The sequence below is a fragment of the Monomorium pharaonis genome, chromosome 2, assembly GCF_013373865.1.
Source record: "Monomorium pharaonis isolate MP-MQ-018 chromosome 2, ASM1337386v2, whole genome shotgun sequence".
Taxonomy (NCBI): domain Eukaryota; kingdom Metazoa; phylum Arthropoda; class Insecta; order Hymenoptera; family Formicidae; genus Monomorium; species Monomorium pharaonis.
In genome coordinates this window covers 21,041,992-21,056,385 of record NC_050468.1, presented here as the reverse complement: position 1 = coordinate 21,056,385, position 14,394 = coordinate 21,041,992, and the positions used below count along the sequence as shown (strand labels likewise).

The window sequence follows — 14,394 nt, the reverse complement described above, 5'->3', positions numbered from 1 at the left end:
ATCAGGGGCCCGATTCTTGAAGTCATTCGCAAGAGAAACGTATACGCAAATACTCGCTCTAACAGAAAGTTGTAAGTTTATTGGTTAAAAGCCATACGATATCCAATAAATTTCTAACTTTTCTGTAAGAACAGAATTTGCGAATACGTTTCTCTTGCGAATGAATTCAAGAATCGAGCCCCAGGTACCATATTCGTATCAAATTCGTACTAAATATTTAGTACGATGTAAACGCTGCCGGATCAATTTGGTACGAGCGTATCAAGTAGGAGTATCGTACTAAACTGATACGCGTACCAAGTGATACAAATGTCGATGTAAACGCATAAAACGCATTTTAGAGAGAATTTAGCAATTGAGCATAACCTCAGTGCTAAAATCTAAAAACCGGTGTGAAAATGTCTTAGTAGGAGACATCAACATGAATTAAATTTGTATTATATTTTTCACAGTACATGCTTAGTACATTCGATGTAAACGCGCCCGTACTAAGGCTTTGGTGCGCACCAAACTTAATACGCGTACTAAGGTTTTGACGATGTAAACTAAGCCAATGATTAAACACATTCACTAGTTATTTACTATTTGATACGCGTACCAAGTGCTCGGTGTAAACTAGTGGCATGTTCTTTTCAAAGGCCGGAGTCCGCGCGGGGAAAGAATCGACAGAGACATGAATATATTCTCATATATTCTGTCTCTTTTCGTGTTGGACATCCTCACCACTCCATTTTCTAAAAGGAAAGAAGCGCACATACGAGCGGTACGACAGGTACGAGCCTACTTACTTCGTGCCTACTTGGGCCTCGGGCTATTATAATTAGTACAAAAAATTTTTACATACAAAAGTAATACTGTGCATTCATTGATTGGCATGCATCTTTTAGATTCTAAATTATGTACCACTTAATGAATACACAGTGTTATCTTTGTAAGCAATTTTTTTTCGTACGAGTTTGAGAATTGGGCCTCAGATTGTATAGTTACGAACCTGGGGCTCTATTCTTGAATTCATTCGCAAGAGAAACGTATTCGCAAATTCTGATCTTACAGAAAAGTTGGAAATTTATTGGCTATCGTATGGCTTTCAACCAATAAACTTACAACTTTCTGTTAGAGCGAGTATTTGCGTATACGTTTCTCTTGCGAATGACTTCAAGAATCGGGCCCCTGTTCCCACACGAAAAAAGACAGAATATATCCACCTCTCTGTCGATTCTCCCCGCGCGCGTCGCGATGCATCAAGGGTGCGTTCCACTTAAAGCTCGCAACGACCGTGGAATCATTTCATCCTTGTTGGTTATCAAATATTAAACAAGGATAAGCAACGCTCATGAGCGTTGCGGGCGTTAAGTGGAACGCACCCCAAGGCGGCAAGGCCCCTCCATTAATACAAGCTCTATGATGATGAATGAGAAAGATAAAATGACTTATGTTCACTTTATTGCAGCACGTGCGACTTTTATTTTACTATTAATGTGAACTCTCCTTAAATGTAAGCCTCACCGTCACCACCGAATTCAACGTGTCAAAACGTTGAGGCGCATAAACGACATTGAGAAAGATACCTCTTTAAAATGTCGACGTGTGACATGTAGTTTACATTGACAGGTGGTGAAGAAAAATTTAGCCAAAAAGAGGAAACGAGTGAAATGGAGTATTTCAAAAGCAGCCTGAAGTCCGTCTTGGGGACCGCTCCCGCCGGCACGCAGCCAACGGGCGCCGAGACTGTGAGTGGCACTGACAAATATTGCATTTTTTTCCACGCCAAAGGTTATTTCTCTATGTTTTGGATAAAATCCGTGCGATTCCCTGGGCAATCATGTTGCTATTAATTATTATCCGAGAAAGAGCTTTCTATCGAGAAAACTCAATTACAAATAGCTTAGGATTCAACATCTATTGCTGTCACAATACTTAAGTGTTTCAATAATACAGGTGGAGAAACTGGTAGACAGATTGCAATCTTCTACTCTGCTCGACGATCGAAGGGATGCCTGCCGCGCGCTCAAGGCCTTATCACGCACATATCGCGTGGAAGTGGGTGCAATAGGAATGGATGCACTGCGACAGGTACTGGAGATTGACAGAACGGATTGCGAGATAATCAGCTTGGCCTTGGACACCTTGTGCAATATAACAAATCCCGAGATGTTCGAGGAAGAGGGTAGAATTGAGTTTTCTTTGATATACTCAAGGATGATGGGCCGATTTTGATCCCTTAAGTAGCAAGGAGAAACTATTTTTTTTGTAGTTTCTTATTAAATTTGGACAAATTTTAATTGGTTAAGACATTTTAAATTCAGTATGTAAATCTATTAAATCTAGTAAATTATTATTGTTAAGCTTTACAAACGTATTAATTTCTGTTTTCTTGCCAGTATAATGTTCATTTTTAATAACTCATGTTTTGTTCTCTTAATTAAGGAAAATTTAAAAAATTATTAATATCTAAAAGAACAAGAGCATTATCAATGGAATATGTTTTAAATCTTGACTTGAGAGCATTATGTCTTTTAAAGATTTTTTCTCAAATTATATTGTATTCTGTTGTAATATTTTACTATTGAAAATTGTAAGATTTGTGCAAAAAATATTTTTAAGCAAAATCTTTGTTTTGATTGAAAAAGATCTTTCATTTACTAATAGGTGTTGTTCACACATCAGGCAATTTTCATAGAATATTGTTTATATTTTACTTTATAGTTTTATATTTTATTTTATAGTTTTATATTTTACTATATAGTTTTATATTTTATTAACATATCATAACAGCTTCTTTCATTATATTTAATAGCTGATTTTAATATTTGTATGACAAATTAAAATTATTTAAAAATTAGAATTAGATTTGGCAGCTCAAAAACTATGAAAAAGACTACAAAAAAATTGTTTTTAGTTGCCACTCTGAAGATTTGAAATTGGTCCATTTTGTGTCTAATTGTCATTATCTCTTACGTCTACATTTTACATTTTATTTTAGATAAGATGGATAAACACGGGTTTACCAACAAGATAGGAGAGCAGTTTACAGAAATATTTATTAAGAACCCAGACAGCGTTGGTTTAGTGCTGACGTTTCTCGAAGAGTTTGATTTTCGCGTTAGGTGGCCAGCATTAAACTTACTGACACATTTGTTGGAAAACAGATCTAAAGATATTCAGGAGATAATCTTGATCAGTCCAATGGGTGTTTCTAAGTTAATGGATTTACTGAGTGATAACAGAGAAGTTATACGCAATGGAGTATGTTAAATTTGTTATTTTTGAATGAACGCTTCTAAAATAATGAGATTGCTTTGCTTACAGTATGTTATTTATGTTATATATAGGTGTTGTTACTGCTCATCCAGCTGACAAAAGGCAATGCCAATATACAAAAAATAGTGGCATTTGAAAATGCATTTGATCGCATATTTGATGTTATTGAGCAAGAGGGCAATGCGGATGGCGGTATCGTTGTGGAAGATTGCCTCTTATTAATGTTAAATCTTCTTCGAGGAAATGTTAGTAATCAAAACTTCTTTAAAGAAGGTAATATATTTAAGCAGTTGGATCTCTCTAATATTTTTCTTATAATTGCATCATTCTGCAATTTTTATTTTGTGATATGCAGGTAGTTATATTCAGAAACTGACACCAATGTTTCAAATTCCCAATGAGATGGAGGATAGCAATTTTGGTGGTTGGAGTCCTCAGAAAGTGTCTAATGTTCACTGCATGGTGCAAGTTGTACGAGCGTTAGTAGCACCGAGTGCTCCTGCTCAAGTAAGAAACATAATATGACGTTATGTAAAGTTTTGTATATTAGAGAGGAAAAGTGATCTATTAGATATTAAATATTCAATGTAGAAATTTTAGAATCAGTTTTCTTAGTAAACATTATGGATAATAAATAAATTATATTGTGTCTTAGATGATACATTTATATTTTATTTGTATTGTGCATTATGTTTAGTAGTTATTGAGAAAACTGTGTAAAAAATTCCTTAATTTCTATTCTTAATATTTAAACCTAATGTGTTTACCAAAGCAACATCAAGGAGTTGTTTGTTGTCTATAGTTGTTAAAAACAAGCGACTTATGTCCAAAATTGTCTCTACAGCAATATAGAGCAATATTTGTGTTTCTGACAAATGCAATGGTATACAAAAATTACAAAACTGTTCTTGCTGAACGCAACCAATTGTTGGAGGTGTACATTCCTTTATATTCTTCCATTGTGTTTATAATTTATAATGCTTGTTAGTACCTTTAATTAATAATCGAATAATTGTATATATGAAGGCAGTTGCAGCTTGTCAACGAACTATGAGAGCGTGCGGATTATTGCAAGCATTGTGCGATATCTTAATGGCCAGTGGAGTGCCAGCAGATGTATTAACAGAGACAATTAACACTGTAGCGGAAGTAATAAGAGGAAATGCTAGTAATCAAGAATTTTTGGCGGGTGTTATGGCACCGAGCACTCCTCCGAGGTAGCGTGTCATATACGCGTATCATTTAGAGTAATAAAAAATTACAAATTACATATATTATAGGCCGGCTATCGTCGTTTTATTGATGTCCATGGTGAATGAAAAACAACCGTTTGTTTTGCGATGTTCAGTATTATATTGCTTCCAATGCTTTCTGTATAAGAACGAGGTGGGACAGACGCAGTTAATTCAGACTTTATTACCGCAAGGCAACGAGGCGCCGTCGCTAACTACAGGTTCGTAAGTTCCTTTATAAAAGATTTTTTCAATTCTAGACAAAAACATTCCTGATTGAAACTGTGAAATAACGCAAGACTGTTTTGCGTGTATCTCTGTTGTTAGGACAGTTGCTGTGTAGTGGACTGTTCTCTATGGATTCTCTATCGAATTGGTTCTCCGCAGTGGCGTTGTCTCACGCTCTGATCGAAAACATAAGTCAGAAGGAGCAACTTCTAAGAGTACTCCTCGCAACTAATATTGGAAAACCACCAGTGACGCTTATGCAACAGTGCGTTATGCTATTGCAGCAAGGTAATAAAACTCAGTGTAAATTGGGCCTGCTGATTCTGCTTTGTCGTTGGACATCGTATTGTCCGCTCGCAGTAAAATCGTTTCTGGCTATCGACTCTTCGGTAGCATATTTAACAGCCCTGTTATCATCGCAAGAAAATAACGACGATTTACAAGAGACCTTGCTGCAGTGTATGTGTGCCTTACTCATTGGTATTTGCGTACACTTTAACGATAATAGCGTACCCACTTATACAAAGGTATAGATATTACCAACATTCATGCCGATCTGATATTTAAAGTGATTATGTGTGACTTTAAAATAATAATTGCTCTATATTATTTTACAGGAAAAAGTATGCAATTTGATTGAGAATAGAATAGGTTTAGAAAAATTTCAAGATGCAACCGGTAGTATTGCCAGACACGAAATATATTCTCGAACATTGAAACACCCACAGCCTTCTGCTAAAAATCCGTCGGAGCTTTTATTGGATCACGAATTTTGTAGATTGCTAAAAAGTTTGGAAGGTATTTAGATATATTAAACATTTAAATTTTTTACGATAATAAGAAAATATTAATTTTTTTAGAAATGTAAAATTTTTTCATCTTTCTAGGCGTTATAATAAAATCGGTGATAGAGGCTAATAATGAACATCAAAATAGAAATCAATTATCTGTGATGAACTTATCTGATAGTACGTTAGTTTCACAGTACAAAGATCTTATTAGAGAGCAAGATATACAAATTCAAAGACTAAATCAAGCTAATAATTTTCTTACGAAAGAAAAACAAGAACTTGAGGTAGCAAGCAATTTCTTTTTAAGAAAAAACAACATATTTAGAGACAATATTTATAGAATATACTATTTAAAATTTTTTAACGTTATTACAGGCACAAGTACAAGAACTTCGATCAACTGTCAGTCATTTACGAGATCAAAACTTGGTTCTTCGAGCTGCACAGGCTAATACAGGAGATGGGAAAGAGACAATTGCTTCTAACAATGATGTAGATTTAGAAAAGGAATTACAAAAATATAAAACAATGGTTGCAGATTTAGAAAATCGTTTAGCGGAATATACACAAATAATGCAACAGCACAATGAGAAGAACAAGGAAAATAAAGAATCAGAACTAGAGTATCAATTGAAATCGAAGACAGATGAACTTGAAAAATTAAGGAAAGATCAAGAAGATCTTTTGGAACTTTTGACGGATCAAGATAGTAAAATTACAATGTATAAAGAAAGATTAATTGAATTAGGAGATAAGGTATTTATTAAGTTTTCGTTTTCTTGACACATTTCATACATGACAGATCAAATCTTTCTTTCATTTTAGATTGAGTCTGATGAAAGTTCAGGGGAACTTGATACAGATGATCAACCAGAATCAAGTAATTAAGATGTTCTAATTGTCATTCCTTCAGATGAATTGATAATAGAATTTTTATATCAACAAAAAAGTTTTCTTTTTTACGTGTTTTAAGATTTCTCTTATTTTATGTATAAATGTGAACATATAAACATATAAAACATATGCAAGTGTATATTTACACATTCGCAAGTATTGTGTACACAAGTACATGTACACAGTTGTATAAATAAATACATTTAGTCACGTTCTCTAGAAAATGCATATAAATTCGATTTAACGAAGATATTTTTTAATTAAACTGAATTATAATATTCTAACTCTAATATACTTTTTAACATATATTCAGGTGCTCAATGTTTATTAAAAAAAAAAAAAGAAAAAAAAAAAAAAAGAGCAGAATTATATTGAACCGAAGAAATCATCACCAAACATTCCTATGTACATTCAATAATTTGATATCTAGAGTGGTAATTATAAATAATATATTTATAGAGAATTATCAAACAGAAGTATATTTATATTGTATTTATTTTAAATAATGTCCTATTAACTACGAATGTACAATTAATGGGACTGACAGAGACGATATTTGTAAATTCCCATTTTCAGTAGTTTAATATACAGAGCTCTATATATATATATATAAATACATCTTGATGCTTTTTTAATGTTCTTGTAATTTCTCTCGCCACTGGCTGTGGGATGTCGTAATATCTAGCCAGTAATATCAAGTAACTAACAGGTAAGAATTTAATCAATCCAATATTGGCTTATACTACACTTTGTCGTTGTTTTAAAACTGCTTGAACACACTTCGCCATAGTTAAAGACGCTCGTGAAACTACGTCAGTCATGAAGAACTGATCCAACGTCTTATGTTTGATGTCCACAGAGTCTGGTAAAAATGATCCTCCAGACTGTTGCTATGTAACAAACAATAGAAATATTTTAGACTTAAAGTTTTCACGGCCATTGACGTTGCTTCCAATAGAAAGGGCTTCCGGATACAGAATAGAAATATTATCCCTACATTCAATAGAAAGGGCTTCCGGATACAGAATAGAAATATTATCCCTACATTCAAGAAATTTATCAAGAGATACAAACCTTAGCCATCTCTAAAGCTTGCGTAAAGAAATTAGCTGGTTCAACATCGCCATATCTGACCAGATGAGGCGCGACCTCTTCAAGCCTGGATCTTACATCGTTCAGGTTGTCATAGGGCAAAGTAATTCCAGCCATCTATAACAATTGAACAAAAATATATGATTATATTTGGAAATCTATATTTATATTTCTAATCAACTTTTCAATCTTGATTATAATTCAACAGTCGTAACATTTACACAAAATTTTATGTGAATTTATTTACTTCAGAAAGAGCGCGAATAATTTTCCAATCTGGACGCGCTAACCCGGGCGGTGTAATTGCTGCACATGTTTGTTGGGAGCGACCTTCTGTATTAACATAACTTGCGACTTTTTCGGTGTATGCTGCTCCAGCCAGTACAACATCCGCAATAGCTGCTCCAGCATCACCGTGACTCCCTAAAATTATGAATATCATTCAATCGTAATTTGACTTTATTAAAAATTATAAGTAACTTGATATTGGAATAAATGAAATATAAATATAACTTTTTTACTAATATATAACTGTCTTTAGAATTGCTTTATACATACCTACATAAATGATAAATGTGTTTGGAAAATCTTCCTTTTTAATATTTGCATCATCAGCACCCAAAAGGAACAGAACTTTTGGTTGTTGCTCTTTGATTTCTTCTACAGTCGAGCCGTAGCCGATATCTAAGGCGGCGACTTGAGATGCATTCGTATGCAGTATATTTAACGTCTTCCAATCCTGAGGAGTCTAAAGAGCAAAGTATACAATTAATACAATTTCCATAAGATTCTATAAGATTAGAAAAAGTAGCTTAATAGTAGATTAAAGTAACTTACTTTTGAGTTATCTCCTAAAGTCTTTGCTAGCGCTTGTGTTTCGTAGAGAATTTTAGCTCCGTCCTTTCGAGTAAGCTGATCGGCGCCCAGGATAACGAGTGGTTTTTTAGCCTCTTTTAGAGTCGCACAGAACGGATGCGAGCCGTTTTGTAATTTCATTATTATATCAAAAGACTCTCCCAAATGCTATATAAAAAAGTTGCATTTTGAAAAATAATCTATATATCATCACAAAACAGATAAAAATAACAGTACCTCGTGTTCATATGTCAAATCTACATTTGGGCCAATAAGAGCAATTGTTTGTTCACCATGTAGATAGCCTTTTCTGAGACGTGTGTTTACCAGTGGTGCTTCATATCTTGGATTTGTTCCAATTAATATTACAACATCCGCGTCTTCAACCGCGGCGATAGTATTATTCAGAAGATAGTTACTCCTCAGATCGATGCCCGAGCCGTCTTTCGGGAAGCACTGTTCCGTGGCTAGTGCTTCGCTACCCAATTTGTTCACTAAATCTTTCATAGTGATAAGAGCTTCCGCATCTGCTAATTTTCCAGCAATCGCAGCGCACTTGTCCACTGGTAAATTCGCTAGAGGTCTAGCAGCTAATTAACATAAAAGATGTTATTGAACAATCTGATCATTAACAAAATACAAAAGATCTATTAAATGTATAAACAAATTCAATAATAAATAAATCCTACCAGCAACAAGTGCATCTTCCCAATCCACAGCTTCCAATTTTCCATTGATCTTTATCATTGGCGTAATGAGTCTTTGCCTCTTAAGACCATCGTATGAGAAACGAGCTTTGTCCGAGAGCCATTCCTCGTTCACCTCCTAGAAATATTATAGTGCAAATTATTAACATGTAATAAAATCATGCATTTTTTATATTCTTTACTACAAATATATTAATAAATGTTATTGAACAATTTGATAACTAATGAAATATTATGGATCTATTAGATGTACATAATAAATATTAATCAATTTCAAACATTTTTATTTATATTTACCTCATTCACTCTTGGTAATATTCTTAAAACCTCTCCAGTTCTATGAGAGATAACTATATTGCTACCAACAGCATCATGAATGTCAATACTGTCAGTACGACGTGTCTCCCATGGACGAGCAACAAACGCATATGGTTTGCTAGTTAGCGCACCCACTGGACAGAGGTCGATGATATTACCAGACAACTCGGATAAGAACATTTTTTCAACATACGTCCCCACCTTTAAAATCATTATAATTGTATCATAATTTTTAAAAAAATAACATTTAATAAATAAATAAGTGTAAAATATACCAAGTGTTTACTCAAATTTTGTAAAAGAATTCCATGAAAATTGAATAAAATTCTCTCTCTGCCCACAACACACGTCTAGATCACATTGATGAGACATAATGTCAATTTAGAATATCTTTTATTGTCAATAATTTTTATAAAAGATTTATGAGTCTTAAGAAACATAGAAATGTACGTGGATATATATGTCATACTTATTTATGATCAATTTTGCATAAAAAAAAATAATCAAAGAAACAATTTTATCAGAAGAAAATTTAAAAGCAAAATTCTACAAAATTTCCTTCAATACCCATACAAATCCATAATTTTCAAAAAAGTAAAATTTAAATTTTCTGAAATTTCCAGATTTTTCAGTTTTTTTTGGCATAAAATTTTGAATATATAAAACAATATCTAAGAGTCACTTTATTAGAAAACTTTATTTGAAATACTTATTATCTGTCTTTATTTTTTATTTATTTAGAAAGATAAAGATAGACACATGTTTACCTAATAGGCAAATTTACAAAGAAGTAGGAAAAATGGCCCTAAATATTTTGAGGAACTGAAATCCTTGTTATAGTGTTTGTTGTATGACAAGAACAATCACAACAAAATTTATTTTTAAAGAAGAATAATAAGCGATTTGAGGTGTCATGTAGCTCCGTGTGAGAGCGACTCATAAGTAACAAGTCGAGTCCATGTTGTATATAGAGATTCTTAATCTCCTCTATTATTTATTTCATATTTCAAATTGATATAAAATATTAAATTTACCTGCATATCATTACCACGACCTGTGGTTCCTAAATCATCAATACCGGCTACTTCCGAAGCAAATCGAATGCACCTTGTGCAATGTATGCAGCGTGTCATAACTGTCTTGATTAATGGTCCTAAATCCTTGTCCTCTACTGCTCTTTTCCCAGAGAAGTTAATATCGACGAATCTACTCCTATCAGTTCCAAAAGCCATACTTTGGTCCTGTAAGTCGCACTCGCCGCCCTGGTCGCAGATTGGACAGTCCAGCGGATGGTTAACCAACAGAAATTCCATAACGCCCTCACGAGCTTTCCGTGTCAGGTCGGAATTGGTTTTCACTCTCCAACCTTTCATCACGGGCATAGCACACGCAGCAATCGGCTATTGGATAGATTTACGATTAATTCATTGTTGACGCACTTTATCCCTTTAATGGTATTATTGTGTTACATACCTTGATTTGCTTTTCTATTTCTACAAGACACATCCTGCAATTTCCAGCTACAGCAAGACGTTCATGATAACAAAATCTTGGTATTTCAACTCCCACTTTGGCAGCAGCCTGAAAGAAAAATTATTTTACATTTAATAAAGAAACTATCAGGATTCGTTCTTTCCGATTTCGATAAATTTTATTTATGTTGTAGTAACTATATCCTTAGTAGTACCATTAATAAGAGATAAAAACACTTGATGTAATTCTCAACTATTCGCAGACAAATGAGTTGTCCCCTTCAAGATTATCATTCTCTTTCCTTTTCATTATTATTATGTACATTGTGTATGTCAGAACAATATAAAAATTTTTTTTATTTATATTAATTATAATTCGCAATTACACTTTTGTATATAAAAATAATATCTAGAATCTTTTATGATTATGAAAGTAAGAATGTTTTTTATATTGAGCAAAAAGTATCAGTTTTGCAGTATAAATATTACCATAAGATTTGTAATACTTTTCCCTTTGTAATGAAATGAACTTATTTGTTGTTAATTAAATACTATTTTGATTTTATTATTAAATTTTTGCAATCTAATGGATCTTGGCAGCTACGCCTTTTAAATGTAAGAATTTCTATATATTAGAAATTAAATGTTTATTATTTTGTAATAAATAGATAGAATAAAATAATCAAATATTGTACTGTAAAAGAAATCCATTATTTTTATTAGCACATAATGTAAAAGGAAAATATATTGCACACATGTATGCACGCACACATGTATATATTACCTTGTAAAACATAAAATAAAAAAAAAATATTATAAACTACTCGACTAGTTGAATAGATAATAACGTAGATAAATTTAATATTTTATATAAATTTGAAATATAATTATTCGCTTATTATCCATTTCATTTAAAAAACAGATAAATTGTTCGTAATTCCCTGTTATATACATTTAACTTTTGATGAATTTGCAGAATAATCGAGACACTTTTAAAAATTATTAAATACTTTCTCTAACATACTAATAATTAATTAATATCTTTGATGAATTTAAAGTAAATTCTTTTCATGATTGTCCGTCCCAAGGTTTTCTAAATATACATGTAAATGCCAAATTTCTTTCTTTTTATGTTTATTTTAAGTCCATAAATATATATATTTTTTTCTTTTGGTCTTTTTTATTACAATAACTATTTAGCTTTATGAGCTTTTCTAATTATGAATATATAAGTATACTATATTATATTTATATATGAACTAGAATATATACAAGAATACAAATACTTTACATAAATGTAAAATATTCTAGAATAAATCTTTTATAAAAACATAAAAATTAAGTGTGAAATTTTATAATTACATTATTAATTATAAATAAATTCATTGATCAAAAATTTGTATTAGTTATTATATTGATTTTTCAAAAAATGTGTTAGAATCTATAAAACAAAAAAAACTTGTAAAATTTTTGTCTCATTTCTCATTTACTTCAATAGAACGCAGCACGCGCTTTACGTACACTTGTTTTAACTAAACTGTTAAAATTAAACTGTCAAATTACAACTCTCGCAACATAAAGTTAAGCGAGAGAACCAATTAGCATCGAGGAAAAGTGGCAACAATACGGCACGATCAAATGCACACTTCTACATGGCCTTTTTTATTATGGATGCTTTTGTCACTAAATATTATTTGTAACTAAAAACAAAATGTTGATATTATTTAAGCGTATTCTGATATCAGCAACTCTGTTATATATATGAAATAAGTTTTACATAGACTATGTTTATACTCAGAGACTTATGTAAAGCCTGACCTATACTCTATGATTTAGATCTAGTTGTCCACTGTTTACATTTGTAATAAAACATAAAATATTTCAGAGATATAAAATATAATTTCAATGCTATTTCTTGGTTATATCTTTAATTGTTTATTTTATTACAAATCTGACAGTTTAACAATATTTGACAGTTAATAAGTTTTACGTTCATTATTTTTACATAATGTTGAAAAGTAATTTATACAGCTCATTTTATACTCATTTTATAGCTCACTCAACATCACTGAACACAGTTACTATGTAGTATGACTACATTCTGGCTAAATTTCTACTAAACATAGCACTGAACTTTCAGGTCAGGTAGTGCACATTTACACCAAAGTTTTAAGTAACTTTATTTTAAGTACCTGAAGCCAGATTAAATAATCTACGAAGTGTTTACAGCAAGAGACAAATTATTTGGATTGAATTTAGGATACAGGCCATGGCCTAAATACACGATGTAAATGTAGCCAATATCAAACTATTCCTTGTAAATGTGAGTAAAAAAAATTGAAGACAGAATAATAAGACATTGGTACCTGCAGAACTGTGGTTCCCGGTGGTACTTGCACAGGTTTGTCGTCGATGAAAAGCTCGACCAGCTCCTGCTGCAGCTTGTTGGATGTATGGAAACTGGCAACGCAGTGCCTTCCACCTGTCAGGCCTGTGGCCCGCACGACCGGTAGTCTCAACATCTTGTCAGGCTAAGCAAGCAACACACCAGTATTTTATTATTATGTAATAAACAAACTTTGCCGTCAATGGCGAATTTAACCTAAGAGGGAGAGACGACGGCTACGCGAGCGACATGTCTCGAAAAAGTGTAGCCAAAGCGAGCATTCGACAAGATATCTCGACGGTTGGTTCGCTGAATGTTTTACACGCGAAATTACGTAAATTAAATTACAGTTAAAAGCTACCATAGCTATCTTTTAGGTACCTTTTCTTGCGTCAGAAACACCTAACAAACCACACTGAGCTCATGATGAGCAATGGTGATCATGGTGATGCCAGATCGGAAGATTTTCACAGCATGCTATAGCTAAGAATGGCTGACAATACTCGTTCTACTTTTCGATCTGCATCAACCGGTCGAATCAAGATGAAGCAACCATCTTTCTCTATCCCCTTGTCAGCAAGACAAGAGAGAAGGAGACAGCCAATAGTCGCTTCGTCGAATCGATCGCTCGACGCAGGTCAAAGAGTGAAGCGAGTGCTGCCAACCATCCCCCTTCACATGCTGCAAAAAGCTTTCGATCTACTGCCGTCACAATTGCATAGATTATTTTTGCGTCACTGTATGTAATCACGAATGGTTTGATCAATAATTTTACGTAAACGCAAAATATGTTCCAATATGTATATACCTTTGACTATATAAGTCAAAGGTATATACATACAATATACATATACATAGCACGTACAGACATGTTAAAATACTATGAAATATTATACGGGGTCTATAATGGCAGCAGGAGTAATGAAGGAAGGAGTAATACTTTTAGCGCTAATAGCGTCTCCCCGAACCCAGCCTATGAGGACTTTTTTCAGCTGGCATTTTCTGTAATTCTTAATAACAGCTAGTTAAGAGTGCAGCGAAAAAGAACAAGCCAGGACCGCTATTCCGTAACCACTTACCGACAACTATATTGATGTCGTTAAGTGTCGTTGCGCATATTTTTTCATATATTAAAATACATGCGCAAAGACACCTAAC

General features: G+C 33.0%; 2 protein-coding genes across 3 annotated transcripts; one reads left to right on the top strand and one right to left on the bottom strand.

Annotated features, from left to right (window-relative positions):
• Positions 1–753: 753 nt before the first annotated feature.
• LOC105828192 (general vesicular transport factor p115) lies at positions 754–6,630 on the top strand. Of its 2 annotated transcripts, none has more exons than XM_036282513.1 (13): positions 754–772; positions 1,612–1,730; positions 1,939–2,167; positions 2,984–3,246; positions 3,333–3,534; positions 3,617–3,768; positions 4,288–4,478; positions 4,542–4,714; positions 4,821–5,248; positions 5,339–5,519; positions 5,609–5,796; positions 5,888–6,268; positions 6,338–6,630. In XM_036282513.1, exons 2-13 carry the CDS (start codon positions 1,653–1,655, stop codon positions 6,398–6,400), a joined length of 2,529 nt encoding a protein of 842 aa, XP_036138406.1. In that variant the 5' UTR covers positions 754–772; positions 1,612–1,652; the 3' UTR covers positions 6,401–6,630. The 2 variants fall into 2 exon arrangements, with proteins under 2 accessions (XP_036138406.1, XP_028050343.1); XM_028194542.2 differs by lacking the exon at positions 754–772 and adding an exon at positions 1,254–1,495.
• A 253-nt stretch (positions 6,631–6,883) lies between these two features.
• LOC105828190 (NADH-ubiquinone oxidoreductase 75 kDa subunit, mitochondrial) lies at positions 6,884–13,898 on the bottom strand. Its single transcript, XM_012666412.3, has 12 exons — positions 13,618–13,898; positions 13,217–13,381; positions 10,852–10,959; positions 10,413–10,778; positions 9,358–9,579; positions 9,043–9,178; positions 8,591–8,943; positions 8,336–8,521; positions 8,057–8,246; positions 7,746–7,921; positions 7,481–7,615; positions 6,884–7,296 (listed from the first exon to the last, which is right to left on the bottom strand). The coding sequence occupies exons 2-12, from the start codon at positions 13,370–13,372 to the stop codon at positions 7,144–7,146; spliced, it is 2,181 nt and encodes a 726-aa protein (XP_012521866.1). The 5' UTR covers positions 13,373–13,381; positions 13,618–13,898; the 3' UTR covers positions 6,884–7,143.
• Positions 13,899–14,394: the final 496 nt, after the last annotated feature.